The following is an 18,004-nucleotide window of genomic DNA, read 5'->3' as shown; positions in this document are numbered from 1 at the left end:
GCAAATTTGTCTGTTTGGTCATTTTAAATACATTTTCACAGATTTGGGTCCAAAAGTCTGGTTCCGGAACTATAGACAAGTCTTTTTCCCATTTTAAAGTCGGTAAATACGTTTTATTTGTGTATAAAAATAACTTATATATTTTTGATATTTTCTTTATTGTTGTTGGAGAAAGCTTTATAATATCTTTAGCTAAGACAGGCAGTTGGAGCGTATCCTGAAGTGTTGGGATTTGTTTCTTAACCATATTTTTAACTTGCAGATAATGTAAGAAATTTCCCTTTTTTATTTCATATTTCTGGACCAAGTTTGTATACGATATAAACTTATTATCTGAGAAAAGATGATGAAGGTGTGTAATTCCTTTCTGCTCCCATAGGCTTAAATGGAACGACTGATTATTAAGTTGAAAGTCGGGGTTATGCCAAATGGGAGAGAGCCCACAGGGCGCCAATTGGGAGTTTGTAATTTCTAATGCCTTCCACCAGGCAGTCAGGGTGGCGGCTATCATTGGGTTTTTAAAACAATTATGTCGTCTTATTGATTTTGTAATAAAGAGTAAATCTGACAGTCTAAGATTATTACAATCCTTCTGCTCCAATTCCAACCAACAGTTAGTATCTCTGTTGGGTTGTGTCCATAGCACAAGATATTGTAGTTGATTAGCTAGATAATAGTACATAAAGTTTGGTGCCTCTAAACCTCCTTTAGATTTACTTTCCTGAAGAGTAGATAGACTAATTTTGGCTTTTTTTTTATTCCAATAGAATTTTATGATAGCAGAGTCCAGCGATTGGAACCAGTTAGACGTAGGTTTAAATGGAATCATTGAAAATAAATAATTAATCTTTGGTAAAACTTTCATTTTTATAGTAGCTATCCGTCCTATTAAAGAGATCGGAAGATTATTCCAGCGTTCCAGGTCACTACGGATACTATCCAATAATGGTGAAAAATTTAAAGAAGTTAATTCAGTTAACTTAGGTGAAATTTTAACACCTAAGTATTTTAAATTACCTGTAGGAAAGGAGTAGTGTGGATCCTGACTTGTAGGATTCCATGAATTTTCTGTAATAGGTAATAATGTTGATTTTGTCCAGTTAATAGAGTAATCTGATAAGTGAGAGAATTTAGTTATTAATTTAAATGCTTCCCCTAGCGAAATAGCAGGTTCTTCTAAATAGAGTAATATATCATCGGCATATAGATTAATTTTATGTTCTATTGTCCCGGAGTGGATTCCTTGGATCCGTCTATCCTGACGTATAGCTAATGCAAGCGGCTCAATAAATATAGCAAATAATAAAGGAGAAATTGGGCACCCTTGTCTTGTTCCCCTTTGTAAAGTAAAACTCTGTGATGTAATCCCATTAGTAGTAACTGTAGCTTTAGGAGAATCATATAATATTGAGACCCATTGAATGAATGACTCCCCGAAGCCGAATTTATTTAAGACAGCAAAGAGGAAGGACCAGTTAACTTTATCGAATGCTTTTTCTGCATCCAGCGAAATAACAACTGCCTTTTTATCATGCCGCTGTGACATACTAATCAAGTTAAAGAGTCTCCTAATATTATTAGTAGAATGACGACCTTTAATAAAACCTGTTTGATCACTATGAATAATTGTCGAGATTACCGTCTCTAATCGAGATGCCAAGGCCTTAGCGATAATTTTAATATCGGTATTAATTAGTGATATCGGTCGGTAACTTGACGGGAGGGTAGGGTCTTTTTCTGGCTTTAATAAAAGTTTAATTGCTGCTATATTCATATCTTGACGTATATCACCTTTACTTTTAATTTCAGTTACTACTCTTAGAAATAATGGAGCAAACATTAACCAGAAATGTTTAAAAAATATAGCCGGAAAGCCGTCTGGACCAGGTGCTCTGCCATTAGGCATACTGTCTAAAGCACGATACAACTCATCTATAGTAAGCGGGGTATCGAGAATATCTTTATGTTCAATAGATAACTGAGGTATATTTAAGCTGTTTAGGAATTCCTCAATATATTCAGGGTTAGGTCTATTAATTTCTGTGTATAGATTTCGATAATAGTTATAAAAAATATGGTTAATTTCTTCTGGTGATTGTGTGCATTCACCATTGATATCTTTAATAGCCGTTATAAGAGATTTTTCCCGATTCCGTTGAAGTTGATTTGCCAGGAATTTACCTGATTTATTATTATGTTCAAAATTATTATATCTCAACTGTTGTATTATAAACTCTGTCTTTTTAGATAACATGTTATCTAACTGTATTTTTATATTCTGTAGTTCTATCCATATTTGATTATTTGGGTTTAATACATATTCATCCGTTAGTTGTTTAATTTTATCTTCCAGGTATTTTTCTAATTTTTGATCCTGTTTCTTTTTATAAGTTGAATATGATATAATTTTCCCTCTAATTACCGCTTTCCCTGCTTCCCAGAGAAGAGATGGAGATATATTTGGAGAGTCATTTATTTCCAAAAAATCTGCCCACTCCCTTCTAATAATTTTATCAAACTCTACGTCTTTCAGTAATGAGATGTTAAAACGCCATATCGGGGGAGGTTTAAAGGTAGAGTCAATTTGTAGAGTGAGGGAGACTGGTGCATGATCACTTATAATTATAGAATGTATTTTTATAGCAGTTTTATCAACAATAGAATTATTTGTAAGGAAAAAATCAATTCTTGAGAATGATCGGTGCACAGCAGAGAAGAAAGTAAATTCCTTCTTAGTTGGGTTTTGAAGTCTCCAGCCATCGCTGAGGCCAAAATCCTCCATATATTCATCTATTACTTTAGCGGATCGTAATCGCCTTGTATATATCGTATTATTAGAACGATCTATTAACGGGTTCAAGACCGTGTTAAAATCACCTCCAATAATAATAGTAGAATTTGTTGCTAAATCGAGTAACCGAGAGAAAAATTCATGGAAAAAATCAGGGTCATCATTATTTGGGGCATATAAATTACCAATTGTATATACTTTATTAAATATAGTTACCTGGATAATAATATATCGGCCCTCTAAATCTGTTACTATATTATTTAGAGTAAAGAATAAATTCTTATGTATAAGTATAGAGACACCTCTTTGTCTACTATTATAGGAGGCAGAGTAAACTTGACTAAAATTTTTATCTATAAATAATTTTTCTTCTGATTTTTGTAAGTGGGTTTCTTGTAGGAGACAAATATCTGCCTTAAATTTTGAGAGATGGTCTAAAATTTTTATTCTTTTTGCCTGGGAGCGAGCGCCACACACATTCCAGGAGACCAGAACTAATTTCTGCATACAAGCAATATAGACTCAGTCTTATGTATACATCTATATAAGCTGCTTATTAATATTAACATATTGTAGGATAGCAAAAGAGTAATTAGGCAATTTATATAATTTATATAAAGAGAGAGATAGCAAGTAGATAAGTATAATAGTGAAGAAACGTGGGGGGAAGTGAGTGTGAAGGAAATCTGTGGGGGATTCAACATAACAATACACCAGTAAATGGTGACCTAAGCGAGATTATTATTATTATTATTAATTTATTTTTTTTAAGAATATATTTCTATATTATTATTATTATTATTATTATTACTATATAGCCTATGCATAATATAAATTCATATTCTATTTCGTAACCCATTATCCATACATATACATACATATACATATACATATATATACATATATACACATATACATACACATACATATACATATACCTACGTCAAATAATCACACAATGCTCGGCTCTACCAATTGTCAGTTAGAACAGCCAAGGGGTCGAGGTTGGGTTTCGGAATAGCTGGCCGTCGATATATAATTTATCAACGACCATCGAAGTCCGTTTACCCTCCTGTCTATTTTGTTTCATGATAGGAAACAGTACTTTTCGCCGCTCGTTTATCTCTCTTGGGAATTGATCATTCATCCCGAAAGATGTCCCTTTGAGCTCCCGTCCTTTACTTTTTACCAATTCTTTATGTTTAAAATGTTCGAACTTAGCAATAATAGGACGGGGCTTATTGCCCTTACGAGCTCCGAGCCGGTGTACACGGTGAAAAGAGATATTATTTACCGTCTCCTGTGGGATCTTTAGCGATGATGTCATGAATTTTTTTATCTCACCCTCTGGATTATCTGGAGAATTTTCGGATATACCTGAGAATATTAGATTTTCCCGCATACTACGGGATTGAACATCTAAGACCGTTTCCTTTAGCATTTTATTTTCCTTTTTAATCGTCTCCAACTCGGCTGTGACAGCGACGAGAGAGGAGCGTAGCTCGGAGTTATCGCATTGGAGATCGCTTACCTGTTGGCTAACGAATTCCAAACTTGCCTTTAATTCTTTGACGTCCTCGCGGATAAGACAGAGGACGTCAAGTTTTTTATTTATGGAATCCAGCATACTCACCGATACGTCGGCGGTTGCTAAATCGTCCGTGTCTGTTGACGAGTCATTTTTCCTTTTTTTTTTCGAAGGATTATCCCGACTAGCCGCCGGCTCATCCATCGCGCAGCTATAAAAATGATCGTCAATAAAACGTTCGAGGTCGTCCACACTGGATAATATTTCCGATCTTTCTTAGAAAAGAAAAAAATCGAATTTATCTAATCATTAAATTCGGGTTTAATTAGAAATATAAAGCTAATTCTATTTTAGCAACAGAGCGCCGCCATGTTAGATTTTCCCAGTCTCGCTACCGGTCACGCGATAGTCACAGCATCTCGCGATGGGAATTGTAGTTCCTCTCACCGAGAGCGTGCTGCCCTCACCGAGAGCGTGCTGCTGTTGTTTTACAGTTAACTCCAACTTTGGTGTCATTAAACTGCTTAAAGGACAGTTAGGGACAACAGAATAACCAGAATAACATAAGCTACATACTTGCTAGTTGCTAATGCTACAAAAGCAATATGGTGCATTCAGGTCACTTTCACAGCGTCGGAAACTTCGGTTTTCTTCGATAACATTTTAAGGAGGAAATAATCGGCCATTTGGCCCAATTTGCCGATTTTTTTTTTATAATCGGTGGCCCGGGCGCTAGTTGGAACCTGGGAGTTGACGGGGAAGTGAAGTGAAGCATCAGGTGGAGAAAAATGGAGGCAAAGCAGAGCAGAGCAGCCATGTTCAGGACACCGTATAGCGGATTCGGATCACGTACAGGCTGCCCATGGAGGAGTGCCAATGTCGAGCTGGCACCCATAGTTGTTACAGCGCTTAATTCCACACAAACATAAGAGACCTAGAGAGACAAAAGAAACAAGTGTTTACGTGCGAAAAACTGATGATGAGTTGTCATAAATAAGATGTCACGTTAATATGGTCAGTACAGTGAATAACAATGGATCACGTCATGTCTGACTACTTGACATAGTCTACAATGAAGAAATAATGTCTGTAGTGGCTAGATTTGAAAATTATGAAGAAAATATATGCACTACTACCGGTGTTGTTAAACTTATGTTTTAAACATGCGTTGCGTTATAGATGGCGGTTGTTGTGAACCGTCTTTTTTTCCAACATGTTTTAAGTATCCGAGAGCATTTTGCAAACCTGACTGTATACGGCTCGTTCGCAAGTGCAGATGGTCCCAGCATGACCTGGCAAAACAAAATGCACATAGACACACTTCTGTTGTGCGTGCGTGCGTGCGCGCCCCTGAGTGCGCATTCACGAACAGCCATCACATAGTCGCACGTTTGATGTGTTTCGCCGTTTTTAAATAAACGGGCTTTCATGTCGCGATAATCCATCAGCGTAAAAGTCTGTTCCGCTCCCTTTCAGCACCAGTTCTTGTCTGATGCACTCCAATCGAGAGCCCAGGCTGACCCGGATCATATTCTCTATGTGCTGCTGAATGCAAAGGTAAAGTAAATGAGTCATCCGTGAAACAACTTGGTACTCAGGATGAACGAATGCGTATTGTGCTTGTTGGTGTTGCACAAGTAACACAATGGCGGTAACGGCGTCACTTTTTGCCGTAACGCAGCAATGTAAGGCATTACTAATCAATTGCGCTCATCTTAAAACCCCTCAAATCTCATTCAAACTGTGCATATTTTCCCCAGCTCTCTGCGACGTCATCGGCTGCCTCTATTGGAGAGGAAACGTTATTGCATGGATTTGCAGCCAGCCTTATTTATTTTGCGCAATTATTTATTCCCAAGACGAAAGACAATGTCATGAAGGCGATCCATTTTGTTCTCCATATCAAGATGGGGATGCCGATGAAGACAGATGAATACAAGATGTGGCTGAGAATACTGTGAAAGTAGATTAGACTCCAAAATAAATAACCCACCAGGATTAATATGTCTGAAATTGGATTAAACCCAGATCTGATCCAAAATCGGATATTCCAAACCATATTTAATCCAGAAGATTCAAATCCAGATTTGGTAGTCCAATCCTGCACGGTGAATTCTGCAGAGTAAACTCGAGTGGGACCAAATAGACTCTTTTAGAGTAGGCGAATATTTACACTTGGAAGAGAGTAAAATGAAGAATTGAGAAAAACAATAAAGTCACTCTCAACGGTTGAGTAACAAACTCACGACCTTCCGCTTGGGTGATTGCCACACCTGAGCTATGCCCCTCCTACTGTTTGCTTTATCTCCAAGAGGAGACTTTTGATCTGTTGGAGTTAGGAAGATTGTAGCTGACGCGAGCAATTTACTAACACACAGCAGGAGCTGAGTGGCTCAGGGAGTAGATCGGTTGTCTTCCCAAGATGAAAGTTCATTCCTCAACCCTTGAGTGACTTTTTAAAATTCTTTATTTTACTCTATTTCAAGTGTACAGTAATTATTGCGCTACAGAATTGACTGTGTGCCTTAAATCCAGATGTAATTCTGTATTGGGGTTTTCAGAACTTCAGTCATAAATCTGTGTCAAGTTTAATCATGAAAAACAGCATGAAATTAATCCCACCTCAGACTAGGATTAAAGTGTGATCACATGCATAGTTTGACATCTACTAAGTAAGTATCACTTGAATTTCCTGGAATTAATAGTGAAAATAGATCTTTATTATTATTCTTTATTATTATTTTTTTTTTTTAATGGAACTGGAATACTCAAAATTCTACAAACGTATCCCAAAAATCCAAACAATGAAATAAATTGCTTCACCCCAAAATTATAATAGCAAAACGTTTTACACTACAGTCTGTTATGCAAGATTCTATTTTTTTTACTTCATGTATTTTTGCTGAAGCATTTTAGGTTTCATTTGTTCCTTGGCAAGGAGAATTTGTAGCTGTGCTCTCCGTTTCCATCTTTAGGAGTTTTTGGGAGGCATGATCATCATCGTGTCTCTTCTGGTGTGGTCTTCTTTAAATCGAGAAGTTAATCGAACATAGACACCATAAATATAACCCAAACTTAATACTAGCATTAGCATAATACTAGGGATGTTCGATACCACTTTTTTTCAGACCGATACCGATACTCAGACCCTCAGTACTCACTGATACCGATACCAACTGCCGATACCAGTATTACATTTTGACAAATAAAAAAAAAAATCACTAAACGATATTTTCAAACAAATATATTTCCTTTAATTTTGACACACAAAAAAAACAGCACAGTCACTCTTCAATAGTCTTAACGCTCAAAATAAAACACAAAAATGCTCTTTTAGTTTAAGAGTCACAATTTTGAAGTATTTCCAAACCGGTGAAGTTTTGGTGAAAAACTGCTGCAAGCTAGCGCCACTTACAGGCAAGGAGGACTCACTTAACGTCTTCCCCCTCTGCCATCGCTCGCATGTACTCGTCTGCGTCACGAGTACTCGAGTACTTGAAAAAAGGCTGGTATCGGCCCGATACCGATACCTGGTATCGGTACTCGCACATCCCTACATAATACTGTACTGTAAAACGTAATTATGTTTCCAGATGGTAGTTGATTGCACTTCCTCTGTTTTGGCTGCAGGGGGTGGTGGTGTGCACGGCCACCTGTGCTCAGCTGCACAAGCGGGCGGAGAAAATCACGGCCACCCTTCTCGAGCGAGGAGGCCTCAACACCGGCGACAACGTGGTGCTGCTTTATCCCCCAGGTGAACAAATAATGCGTCAAAGGAAAATGTTCACAAACCATTGATGAGAAAAGTGTCTGTAGGCCAGTGTTGGCGAACTCGGAGTGACGCGCATGCGCCTCATCCCGCTCTGCGTGCAGGTATTGACCTGATAGCTGCCTTCTACGGCTGCCTCTATGCCGGCGTCGTCCCTGTGACTGTGAGGCCGCCCCACCCGCAGAATCTGGCCGCCACCCTCCCCACTGTCCGCATGATCATTGACGTGAGTGTGTGTTACCTTGATCGACGGACGTATTTGAAAAGTGATGATCATTTGGTTGCGGATGCGTGCGTGTGACTGCTTTGCCGTGTGTCCCAGGTGAGCAAAGCATCTTGCATCCTTACCACTCAGCCCCTCATGAGGATCCTCAGGTCCCGAGAAGCTGCCGCCAGCGTCAATGTCAAAACGTGGCCCACAATCATCGACACAGGTGAGTCGTTTGTATGTGGTCATAGAACTGATAAAAAAAAAAAAAAAAAAAAACATTTACAGTGGAAATACTTACACTTGTTGCCTTGTTGTTGTTTGGGGGGAGGAGATTGTCATGCATCTTGTCACATTCATGAGCCACGATGTTCGGACTAACTTTTTTTCACCTCAATGTTTTACAAAAAAACAAAACAAAACAAAAAAAAACTGTACTGCAACAAAATAGCATGTTTTTAACTCATTCACTCGCAGCCATTTTCACATTTCGCAATCCCGTTCGCTTTACTGAATTTTGATTGATTTTACAAGGTCGAGTACAGAATATTGTGTTCTCTTGCTATAAAAGCATGGAACCTATCAAAAGAAAGATTAAAGTCTCTTCTTTCATCAGGAAGAAAAAGTATGTTTCTATCTGTTTCCATTTTGCAGCAATTAGCATTAGAAGAGAGCTACGTTTCATCAGTTTTCACAAATCTATTTAAAATTGTAAGTAATTTAGCTTTTTTTCTAGATGGCCCTGATTGATCTCCTTTACTCTGCTGCCACCTGCTGGCCGTTTGTGTAATAACTACCATTCAAAGCCTTATGTATGCTCTAGCATAAAAAACAAACAAAAAAAACTTATAAATACGTCTTTGGGATACTTAAAACATGTTTTTTTTTTAAACTTATTTACACGTTATTGAGAGCAAATGAATTAAGAGATTGAGTAAAAACAGCCATTCTGTTTTTGAGCTGTTTTCTTTATGGCAATGCTATTGCCCATGCGTTTCATTGACTTTGGTGGGAGCGTCGACACTGTCGACATGGCCGCCACCAGGTAAGTGGCGCCCATGTTTTGCTTTGTCTTTTATCTAAGACACCAGAACCAGCTGGAAACATGTGACCAGCATGTCTGCTGATGGCACTGTGGCCAATTGCGGCCAATTCTGAAACAAACAGATGTTGAACTTGAAAGGTACTTTACAATGGAGCGTTTGAGAGGACATGACACTATTCTTTGTCCCTTGGGTCTGGGGTCCGTTGTAGGGGTGTGAATTGCCTAGTACCTGACGATTCGATTCGTATCACGATTCACAGGTCACGATTCGATTCGATACCGATTAATCCCGATACGAATTTATAAGTCGATTGTTGCGATTTTTTTTCATTCAAATTTAGAAAATACTAATCAGTAAGCTTGTAGAGTGTAAGATTGATATGAAAATGTATTATTTATTTATCTGAAATTTCAGTCTTATAGAGGTTGTAATCTGTTTCATGTTTGAACAGCATTAAAATAAAATACTAAGGCTTAATGTTCCGTTCATATAACATTCTTCCATGCTCAAGGTGTGAATCCTAACAGACGTTTTGTTGAATATTTTTCCATTAAAAATGGAAGTTTAAAAATCGATTCACACACACACACACACAAAAACAAAACAAAAAAGGCAATCATGATAAGACGTTGAATCGGTAAGACTACCGAATGAACAATTCTGAGCTCTTAAAAAAAAAAAAAAAAAAAAAAAAAAAAAAAAAAAACGTTTTTTTTTTTTTATTGAATCGATTCGAGAATCACGCGATGATGTTAATTGTATTTGAAAATAAATGGACACAAGTTTGATCATTTTCTCTCCTCTTAGATGATATACCCAGGAAGCGGCCACCTCAGATCTATAAGCCCCCAACAGCCGAGATGCTGGCTTACCTGGACTTCAGTGTGTCCACCACGGGCATGTTAACTGGAGTAAAGGTAACCATTTTCACACCTTGAATAAAAATCCACAGTTTATCCTGTCGATAAGCCAAATAATTGTGAGAATTAATGTGTACCACATCAGGCAATTAGTTAAGTTCTTGGTGGTGGGGAGGGTTGGAGGGTGACGTCGTGCTCGTTCACTCACTCATTTAGTGTTGCTGTGCGACACAATTAGGGTGGAAACTGAAGAGAGAACACAAAAAAAAAAAAGTCTGGCTTCAAGCACAGCCCAAACTTCAGCTTAGACTCCAAGAAAGCTGAAAAAAAAACGAGTACTTCCACGCGCATGAATCACTTGAAATATAATTGCTCTCAATGGAAAATGTTTTTTTCCAAAGTCAACCAGATGGAAGTTAGCTTAAGCCTGGTTCACACGGCAAGATTTTCAAATTGTCGGCCGATTTCCAATCTTTGACAGACGCCACACGTGAAGAGGAAAAAAAAAAAAATCACGGGAGTTCCAGTTTTGAACGTACCGTGCGTGGTGTGCGGCCACACCGCACAATCGACACACCCCACACGAGCCGAGTTCGTTCAAGAATGTGACGGGAAGTCTCGCAAAACCTCTCGAGATTAAACGTGGCTTCCGAGTCGTCAACAAGAGTCGATCCTGGTTTTCAAACGAAAAAGCGGCATAAAAAGAAAAGGTGTTGTTTAAAGGAGCGAAAATGGGCACTGGCGAGACTTCGCTTGACCACGTTTATTTGTGGAGAATGTGTGTATGTGTATTATTAAAAAAAAAAAAAAAAAAAAAGAGTAATAGCGCGAGCACAGACTTTCTGCTGCGTCATGACTGTTTTGATTTTGGATTCCCCACCGGCTTCCTCGCTGGCTCGCTTTCTGATTGGCTGCACGTCACCGTCAAATATTGACGCGGAGCGAAGTCGGGCCAAAAAAATCCAACATGTTGGATATGCCCGATTTCAAGTCGGGGGGGTCCTTCCGAGCGCCGATATCGGGAGGCGCCGTGTGTGGTGGCAAGACACACGGCAGGATTATCTGTGAAGATTATCGCTTGCGTCTCGGCGCGTCCTTGCGATTGTCGGGAGGGGAAATTCGGGGCTAAAATCGGGCCAATTCTCCTGCCGTGTGAACCAGGCTTTAGCGCTCAACTCAATTCAAGGTTTTACAACGTTTTACTTGCGCGTAGCATCTCGTGCGAGTTGTTGATGCCGAGCTGTATTTGAAGACGCGCCGTCCCGTTTTGTTTTCAGATGTCTCATGCTGCCGTCAGCACTCTGTGTCGTTCCATGAAGCTGCAGTGCGAACTCTACTCGTCACGCCAAATAGCCATCTGCCTGGACCCGTACTGCGGCCTCGGCTTTGTCCTGTGGTGCCTCTCCAGGTACGTGCGCTCAAAGGTGCAGAGGTGATTGCAAAGCAGCGTCATTGTTGCAAAAAAAGTGACGGCGTTGCTGGCGTGCAGTGTTTACTCAGGTCACCAGTCAATCCTCATCCCTCCGCTGGAGCTGGAGAGCTCGCTTCCTCTCTGGCTGAGCACGCTCAGTCAGTACAAGATCCGAGACACCTTCTGCTCCTACTCGGTCATGGAGCTTTGCACCAAAGGCCTCGGGACGCAGACGGAGCTGCTGAAGGTTCGAGTGCAAATCATTTGTCGTCAAGGGGGTCAAAACAACTCGCAACAGGTCCCCTCCACGACCTCTCATGTTTACGACTAACAATTAGACAATGGGGGCACATGTCGATCATAACTGGGTGCAAAGCAGAACTGTCAAGGACCCATGCCCCAATTTGAAACGACAGTGTACTTGGGAATTTGTCCAAATAGGCTCCAGTGGCAAGCAGGGATGTCACAATAAGGGCAATATCGTGATGTCGTGATATTAAAACTGCCACAGTATCGTCGCCGTCATGTTCATAATATTTAAAAAAAAGTCAGGTTGATTTCCATTTGTGCAGTTCTAGCACCCTCTAGTGGCTAATTTATTAGTGCAATTACATTTTGATTAGGGATGTTTTGGCCTTCTATGTTTAAAATGTATGCTAATTGTCAGATGAAGGGGAACCTCATTTGCTTGTGAAGCGATCACTGTTGCATTACCAAGTAAGTGATTAGCGATTAGGGGTGTGAATTGCCTAGTACCTGACGATTCGATTCGTATCACGATTCATAGTTCACGATTCGATTCGATACCGATTAATCCCGATACGAATTTATAAGTCGATTGTTGCGATTTTTTTTCATTCAAATTTAGAAAATACTAATCAGTAAGCTTGTAGAGTGTAAGATTTATATGAAAATGTATTATTTATTTATCTGAAATTTCAGTCTTATAGAGGTTGTAATCTGTTTCATGTTTGAACAGCATTAAAATAAAATATTAAGGCTTAATGTTCCGTTCATAACATTCTTCCATGCTCAAGGTGTGAATCCTAAAAAAAAAAAAAAAAAAATCGATTCTGCCGATTATTGAATCGATTCAAGAATCGCGCGATGTAGTATCGCGATATATCGCCGAATCGATTTTTTTTAACACCCCTATTAGCGATTGTAGGTGGATTATATGCAATATTGTGACAATTATCGTATCGCGATCTTCATATCGTGATGGTATCGTATCGTGATGTTTGGATATCGTGACATCCCGAGTGGGAAGGAGGTATCTTTCAAACAGATGGACAATGCACATTTGCTCTTATGTTGTCAGAGCATTGGACGAATTTGGATGCTTCACCATCTAAAATGGGGCTCGAGGGCCCATTCGTCGATGTTTTGCATCTCGTCCACGTTTTACTGGCAGCTCAGCAAGAACGTGTTTCTGCAATCGTCGCACGCGTGTGTGTGTGTGTTTGCAGGCGCGTGGCGTGAATCTGTCGTGCGTGCGAAGCTGCGTGGTGATCGCCGAGGAGCGGCCCCGACTGGCCCTCACGCAGTCCTTCTCCAAGCTCTTCAAAGATCTCGGCCTGTCGTCGCGAGCCGTCAGCACCGCGTTCGGCTCCAGGGTCAACCTGGCCATCGGTATGCAGGTGGGAACTTTTGACAGGTCGTCCATTTCTTTGAAGCTTCGTGTTACTTGATGTCTTTCCCCTTCGCGGTGGTCATCTTGCACGTGTCGCAGGGCACCGCCGGGCCCGACCCCTCCACCGTCTACGTTGACATGAAGTCGTTACGTCACGACAGGTAGCGCTCAACACGACTGTTGTCGCATGTTACGTGTGGCAGCGTTGTAAAAAAAATAAAAAAATGTGTATGTGTCATGAAGGGTGCGGCTGGTGGAGCGAGGAGCGCCACAGAGTCTTCCGCTCATGGAGTCGGGCACTGTGAGTATTGCTTATCGATGGACCGGCACGTTGACACGGACCCGGCAGCTGAACGCCAAAACGAATTCTGCTTGAAGATTCTTCCGGGTGTGCGAGTCATCATCGTCAACCCAGAGACGCGAGGACCGCTGGGAGACTCCCATCTTGGCGAGGTAAATGCATAGAGGACGACGTTAGCTTTGTTTTGATGATGCGTTTTTTTTGGGTTGGGTGACTGACAAAACGAAGGGGCACTAAGAATGCGCCGCGTCCGGTAATAGCGCCAAATATTGCACCACAACTGCACACGAAGTCTGCGCCCAGTTAGCCACCTATTCACGAAGGATATTGCTCGAATCATATACCGGCGCAAACACGCCCACAAAACTGACAGCTTGGAGCAAATTTGCACCTGATTAACCACACCTGGCAACGGATTTGCACCAACAACATGGTTGTTATAGTAACAGTTGCGAGAAAGATGACATCATCAAAAAGCGAGGTTGGACCGAGAGGAAGCGTTTAGAGCGCCATTAAGCTGTACAGAGCAGAGAGGACGACGACGACGTCATTCATTCATAAAGTCCAAATTATTGGTGCGATCGTTTTTTAAAAATATATTTTCAGAGGTTGGTGTGGGCGTACAGTACGTAAAAATGATCGTAAAATGCCTCCCCGGCATTGCCGATCAGCCCGGGTTACGTTATAAGTCCTAAAACAACATAGAAAAATGTCCCCAACCCCCCCTCTCTCTCTCTCTCTCTGCACGCACTGCTGTCATTATTCTGGGATCGCGGTTGCGTCAGGTTAATACATGCTTTCCCAAAAACGTTATTTGAAGGGATGTAACGATGTCCAAATATCACGATACGATATTATCACGATATGAAGCTCACGATACTATAATTACTATATAATAACTATAATTATCACGATATTGTGGGGAGGTTGGCAATATTTAAAAAAAGGTCCCGATCTTGTAAAAAAAAAAAAAAGAGCTCATACTAAAAAAAAAAAAAAAAAGCACAATATTGTGCTTTTGTACATAACAGCAATACATGTAAACGACCTACAATCGCTAATAACACTTCATATTGAGGCACATATGGACTCGCTATACAAGCATATTACAACGATCATCTAACGATTAGCATAGATTTTAAACATAAAAGGGCCAAAACATCCCCAATGAAAATTTTAACTGTACTAAAAAAAACTAGCCACCAGAGGGTGCTAGAACTGCACAAATGGAAATCAACCTAACTTTTTTTTTTTAACAGATGTGTTGCATTTAAATATCGTGAACATGACGATGACGATATTGCGGCAGTTTTAATATCGCGATATCACGATACTGCCATTATCGTTACATTCCTGGTTATTTGCGTCACGCAAACTCGGTGTGGCTATTTGCGCTGGCGCTAGTGAATTAGACGCTGCATATCAATGAGTCTCATTTGCATTGGGGTGGGCATATTTTGCGTCAAATGTATGCAAATGACCTCATTTACATACACGCAAATAACACCGGCGCACCGTCACCCAATCTGTTTGGCAGAGCACTTAGTGGCGGATTTCCCCATCTAGTGCTCCCGCGTTGCTCCATTTTTGCCGGTTAGCGCCGTGCAAAGGCGACGCAAACCTTTCCTGAATAGGCCCCTAAGTTCATCTTGTGTGTGCGCATGCGTGCAGATCTGGGTGAACAGTCCCCACAGTGCGAGCGGCTACTACACCATCTATGGCGAGGAGAGCCTGCAGGCGGACCACTTCAACACCAGACTCAGCTTTGGGGATCCCAACACGCTGTGGGCCAGAACAGGCTACCTGGGCTTCATCAAGAGAACCGAGCTGCTGGACGCTAGCGGCGGTAAGCTGCCGCGTGCCGCGGAGGAGGCGGGGCTTCCGACTTGGTTTCACACACGAGCGCCGTTTCCGGTTGCTGTTTGCGACGCGGGGGCCACGTCCCGCGTTGCTTGCGCTTCCACCATCGCGCCCCCTTCGGTTGCACGTTCCTCGTCGATGTCACAACGGTGGCCGGAAACAGCGCGAGTGTGTGACTTAGGGAGGTCAGAAGTCCGTGACATCTGACCCCATTGAAATAAGGTGTGTGAAACTGTGACTGACTTTTTTTTGCTTTCCTGCGGCAGATCGCCACGATGCCTTATTTGTGGTGGGCTCCCTGGACGAGACGCTGGAACTGCGGGGCTTACGCTACCACCCCATCGACATTGAGACGTCCGTGTCTCGAGCTCATCGCAGCATCGCAGAGAGGTTAGCTTTTCTATACTGCTTAACTCATTCACTGCCAATGACGACTATAGACGTCAAAAATCCAAGCAAACAGCCAGTGCAAATTTTGACAAGAAATTTGAATTTAGTTTTAGTTATTCATTGTTTTCCATCCATCCATTTTCTTGACCGCTTATTCCTCACAAGGGTCGCGGGGGCTGCTGGCGCCTATCTCAGCTGGCTCTGGGCAGTAGGCGGGGGACACCCTGGACTGGTTGCCAACCAATCGCAGGGCACGACGAACAACCATCCACACTCACACGCACACTGACGGGACAATTCGGAGCGCCCAATTAACCTGCCATGCATGTCTTTGGAATGTGGGAGGAGACCGGAGTACCCGGAGAAGACCCTCGCGGGCACCGGGGAGAACATGCAAACTCCACCCAGGAAGGTCCGAGCCTGGACTCGATTCATTGTTTTTATTAAAAACAACGATGACATTTCATTGCTAAGTGCTACCATCGTGCGTAGAACGGATTCCTGTTACCCTACAACACAGGCGGTCTTGATCTTACTGAGACCGCATACTGGGTCTCTGCCTGCAAAAGTCAATTTTCGTTGACTAAAATTGGATTCAAACTAAAATACAATCAGGTGACTGAGTTATGACTAAGACTTTAATTACATTTAGTCAGAAGACTAAGTAAAAATTTATTTTTTTAATTAAAATAAAAAAATTTTTTATTTTTTTTTCAAAATTAACACTGGCTGTTTGCTTGGATTTTTGACGTATATAGTTGTCATTGGCAGTGAATGGGTGCACGTAGTGGAAACAAACAAGCGTTCTCTCCGATACCAATCGCTCGTGACGTCAGGTTTGCCTCGCGTGTCCTCCGCAGCGCCGTCTTCACGTGGACCAACCTGCTGGTGGTCGTGGCCGAGCTGAGCGGCTGCGAGCAGGAGGCTTTGGACCTGGTTCCCCTGGTCACCAACGTGGTTCTGGAGGAGCACCACCTCATCGTGGGCGTGGTGGTCATCGTGGACCCCGGCGTGATCCCCATCAACTCCCGAGGGGAGAAGCAGCGGATGCACCTGCGCGACTCCTTCCTGGCCGACCAGCTTGACCCCATCTACGTGGCCTACAACATGTGACGGAGAAAATCGTTACGAGCAATCAAAGCGGGCTTCCTTCCATCTTCTTTTTTTTTTTTTTTTTTTTTTTTAAATTCCTCACATTCTTCCATCCATCATTGCTCTCCATGTAAACAATCCATCCAGATCCAATTTATTTTTTGTCCCAACATAATAGGACCCTCACTTCTCAGTAGCAGGAAGGCACATTGACGGGAACTACCGAGAAGAGGTGGGACCCCCCCCCCCCCCCCCCCCCCCCCACCACCCCCCACCCTTGCACTTTAATTCCTCACACCTCTTGAGTTCACTTCCTGTCTGGCCCGCCTCAAAGGGAACGAACGCGCTCTCCCTTCCACGTTTGCTGCTGTCCCAAGGGTCAAACCTCCGCTTCAGTATTAACACGTGCCCGCCAGCAGGGGGGGGGGGGGGGGGGGTGTCCTGAGACGTGCACAATGGCAGCAGCGGCATGTTACAAAATGCACTTGAAAATGACTGGCAGGAGAGTTGAGATGAAGGCGAATTGCTTAGTGAGCAGTTAGCTATAACGTGACGACAAAAAAAAAAAAAAAAAAATTATCTTCTGCTGCTGGCAAATGGCAGGCAGGATATTGAATGAATAATTGAGCAGGGTTTTCGTTTGACAGCACAAATTTGGGGGGTATTTCTGCACAAATCTTGCACAAAAAGAGCCTTTCGTTGGACGGCCTGCTGCACGTCCGCACCCGCGCGGTTATTTACGCCTTTTAACTCATTTGCTCCCAATAACGTGTAAATACGTTTTTTTTTAATGTTTTAACTGTCCCAAAGACGTATTTATACGGTTTTTTTTTTTTTTGTTTTTTTATGCTAGAGCATACAGAAGGCTATTACACAAACAGCCAGCAGGTGGCAGCAGAGCAAAGGAGATCAACCAGGGCCATGTAGAAAAAAAGCTAAATTACTTAGAATTTTAAATAGATTTGTGAAAACTGATGAAACTTAGCTCTCTTCTAATGCTAATTGCTGCAAAATGGAAACAGAGAGAAACATACTTTTTTTTCCTGATGAAAGAAGAGACTTTAATCTTTTTTTGGTAGGTTCCATGCTTTTCTAGCAATAGAACACAATATTCT

The 18,004-nt window shown here is 41.7% G+C and overlaps 1 protein-coding gene across 1 annotated transcript in view; it reads left to right on the top strand.

The window, feature by feature from the left end:
* The window catches only part of LOC144015021 (disco-interacting protein 2 homolog B-A-like), a 21,551-nt gene extending 4,233 nt beyond the window's left edge, over positions 1–17,318 (top strand). The window contains exons 2-15 of the mRNA XM_077515327.1: positions 5,796–5,876; positions 7,950–8,073; positions 8,193–8,314; positions 8,411–8,522; positions 10,150–10,259; positions 11,480–11,610; positions 11,692–11,860; positions 13,083–13,253; positions 13,346–13,407; positions 13,490–13,547; positions 13,625–13,699; positions 15,219–15,393; positions 15,674–15,797; positions 16,658–17,318. Of these exons, the coding sequence (XP_077371453.1) occupies positions 5,796–5,876; positions 7,950–8,073; positions 8,193–8,314; positions 8,411–8,522; positions 10,150–10,259; positions 11,480–11,610; positions 11,692–11,860; positions 13,083–13,253; positions 13,346–13,407; positions 13,490–13,547; positions 13,625–13,699; positions 15,219–15,393; positions 15,674–15,797; positions 16,658–16,910 (1,767 nt within the window). The 3' untranslated portion in view covers positions 16,911–17,318. The remainder of the gene's footprint in view (positions 1–5,795; positions 5,877–7,949; positions 8,074–8,192; positions 8,315–8,410; positions 8,523–10,149; positions 10,260–11,479; positions 11,611–11,691; positions 11,861–13,082; positions 13,254–13,345; positions 13,408–13,489; positions 13,548–13,624; positions 13,700–15,218; positions 15,394–15,673; positions 15,798–16,657) is intronic.
* Positions 17,319–18,004: the final 686 nt, after the last annotated feature.

This window comes from Festucalex cinctus, chromosome 2, assembly GCF_051991245.1.
Source record: "Festucalex cinctus isolate MCC-2025b chromosome 2, RoL_Fcin_1.0, whole genome shotgun sequence".
Lineage (NCBI taxonomy): Eukaryota > Metazoa > Chordata > Actinopteri > Syngnathiformes > Syngnathidae > Festucalex > Festucalex cinctus.
The sequence above is the reverse complement of the archived record's forward strand: the minus strand, read 5'-3'. Positions and strand labels throughout refer to the sequence as shown.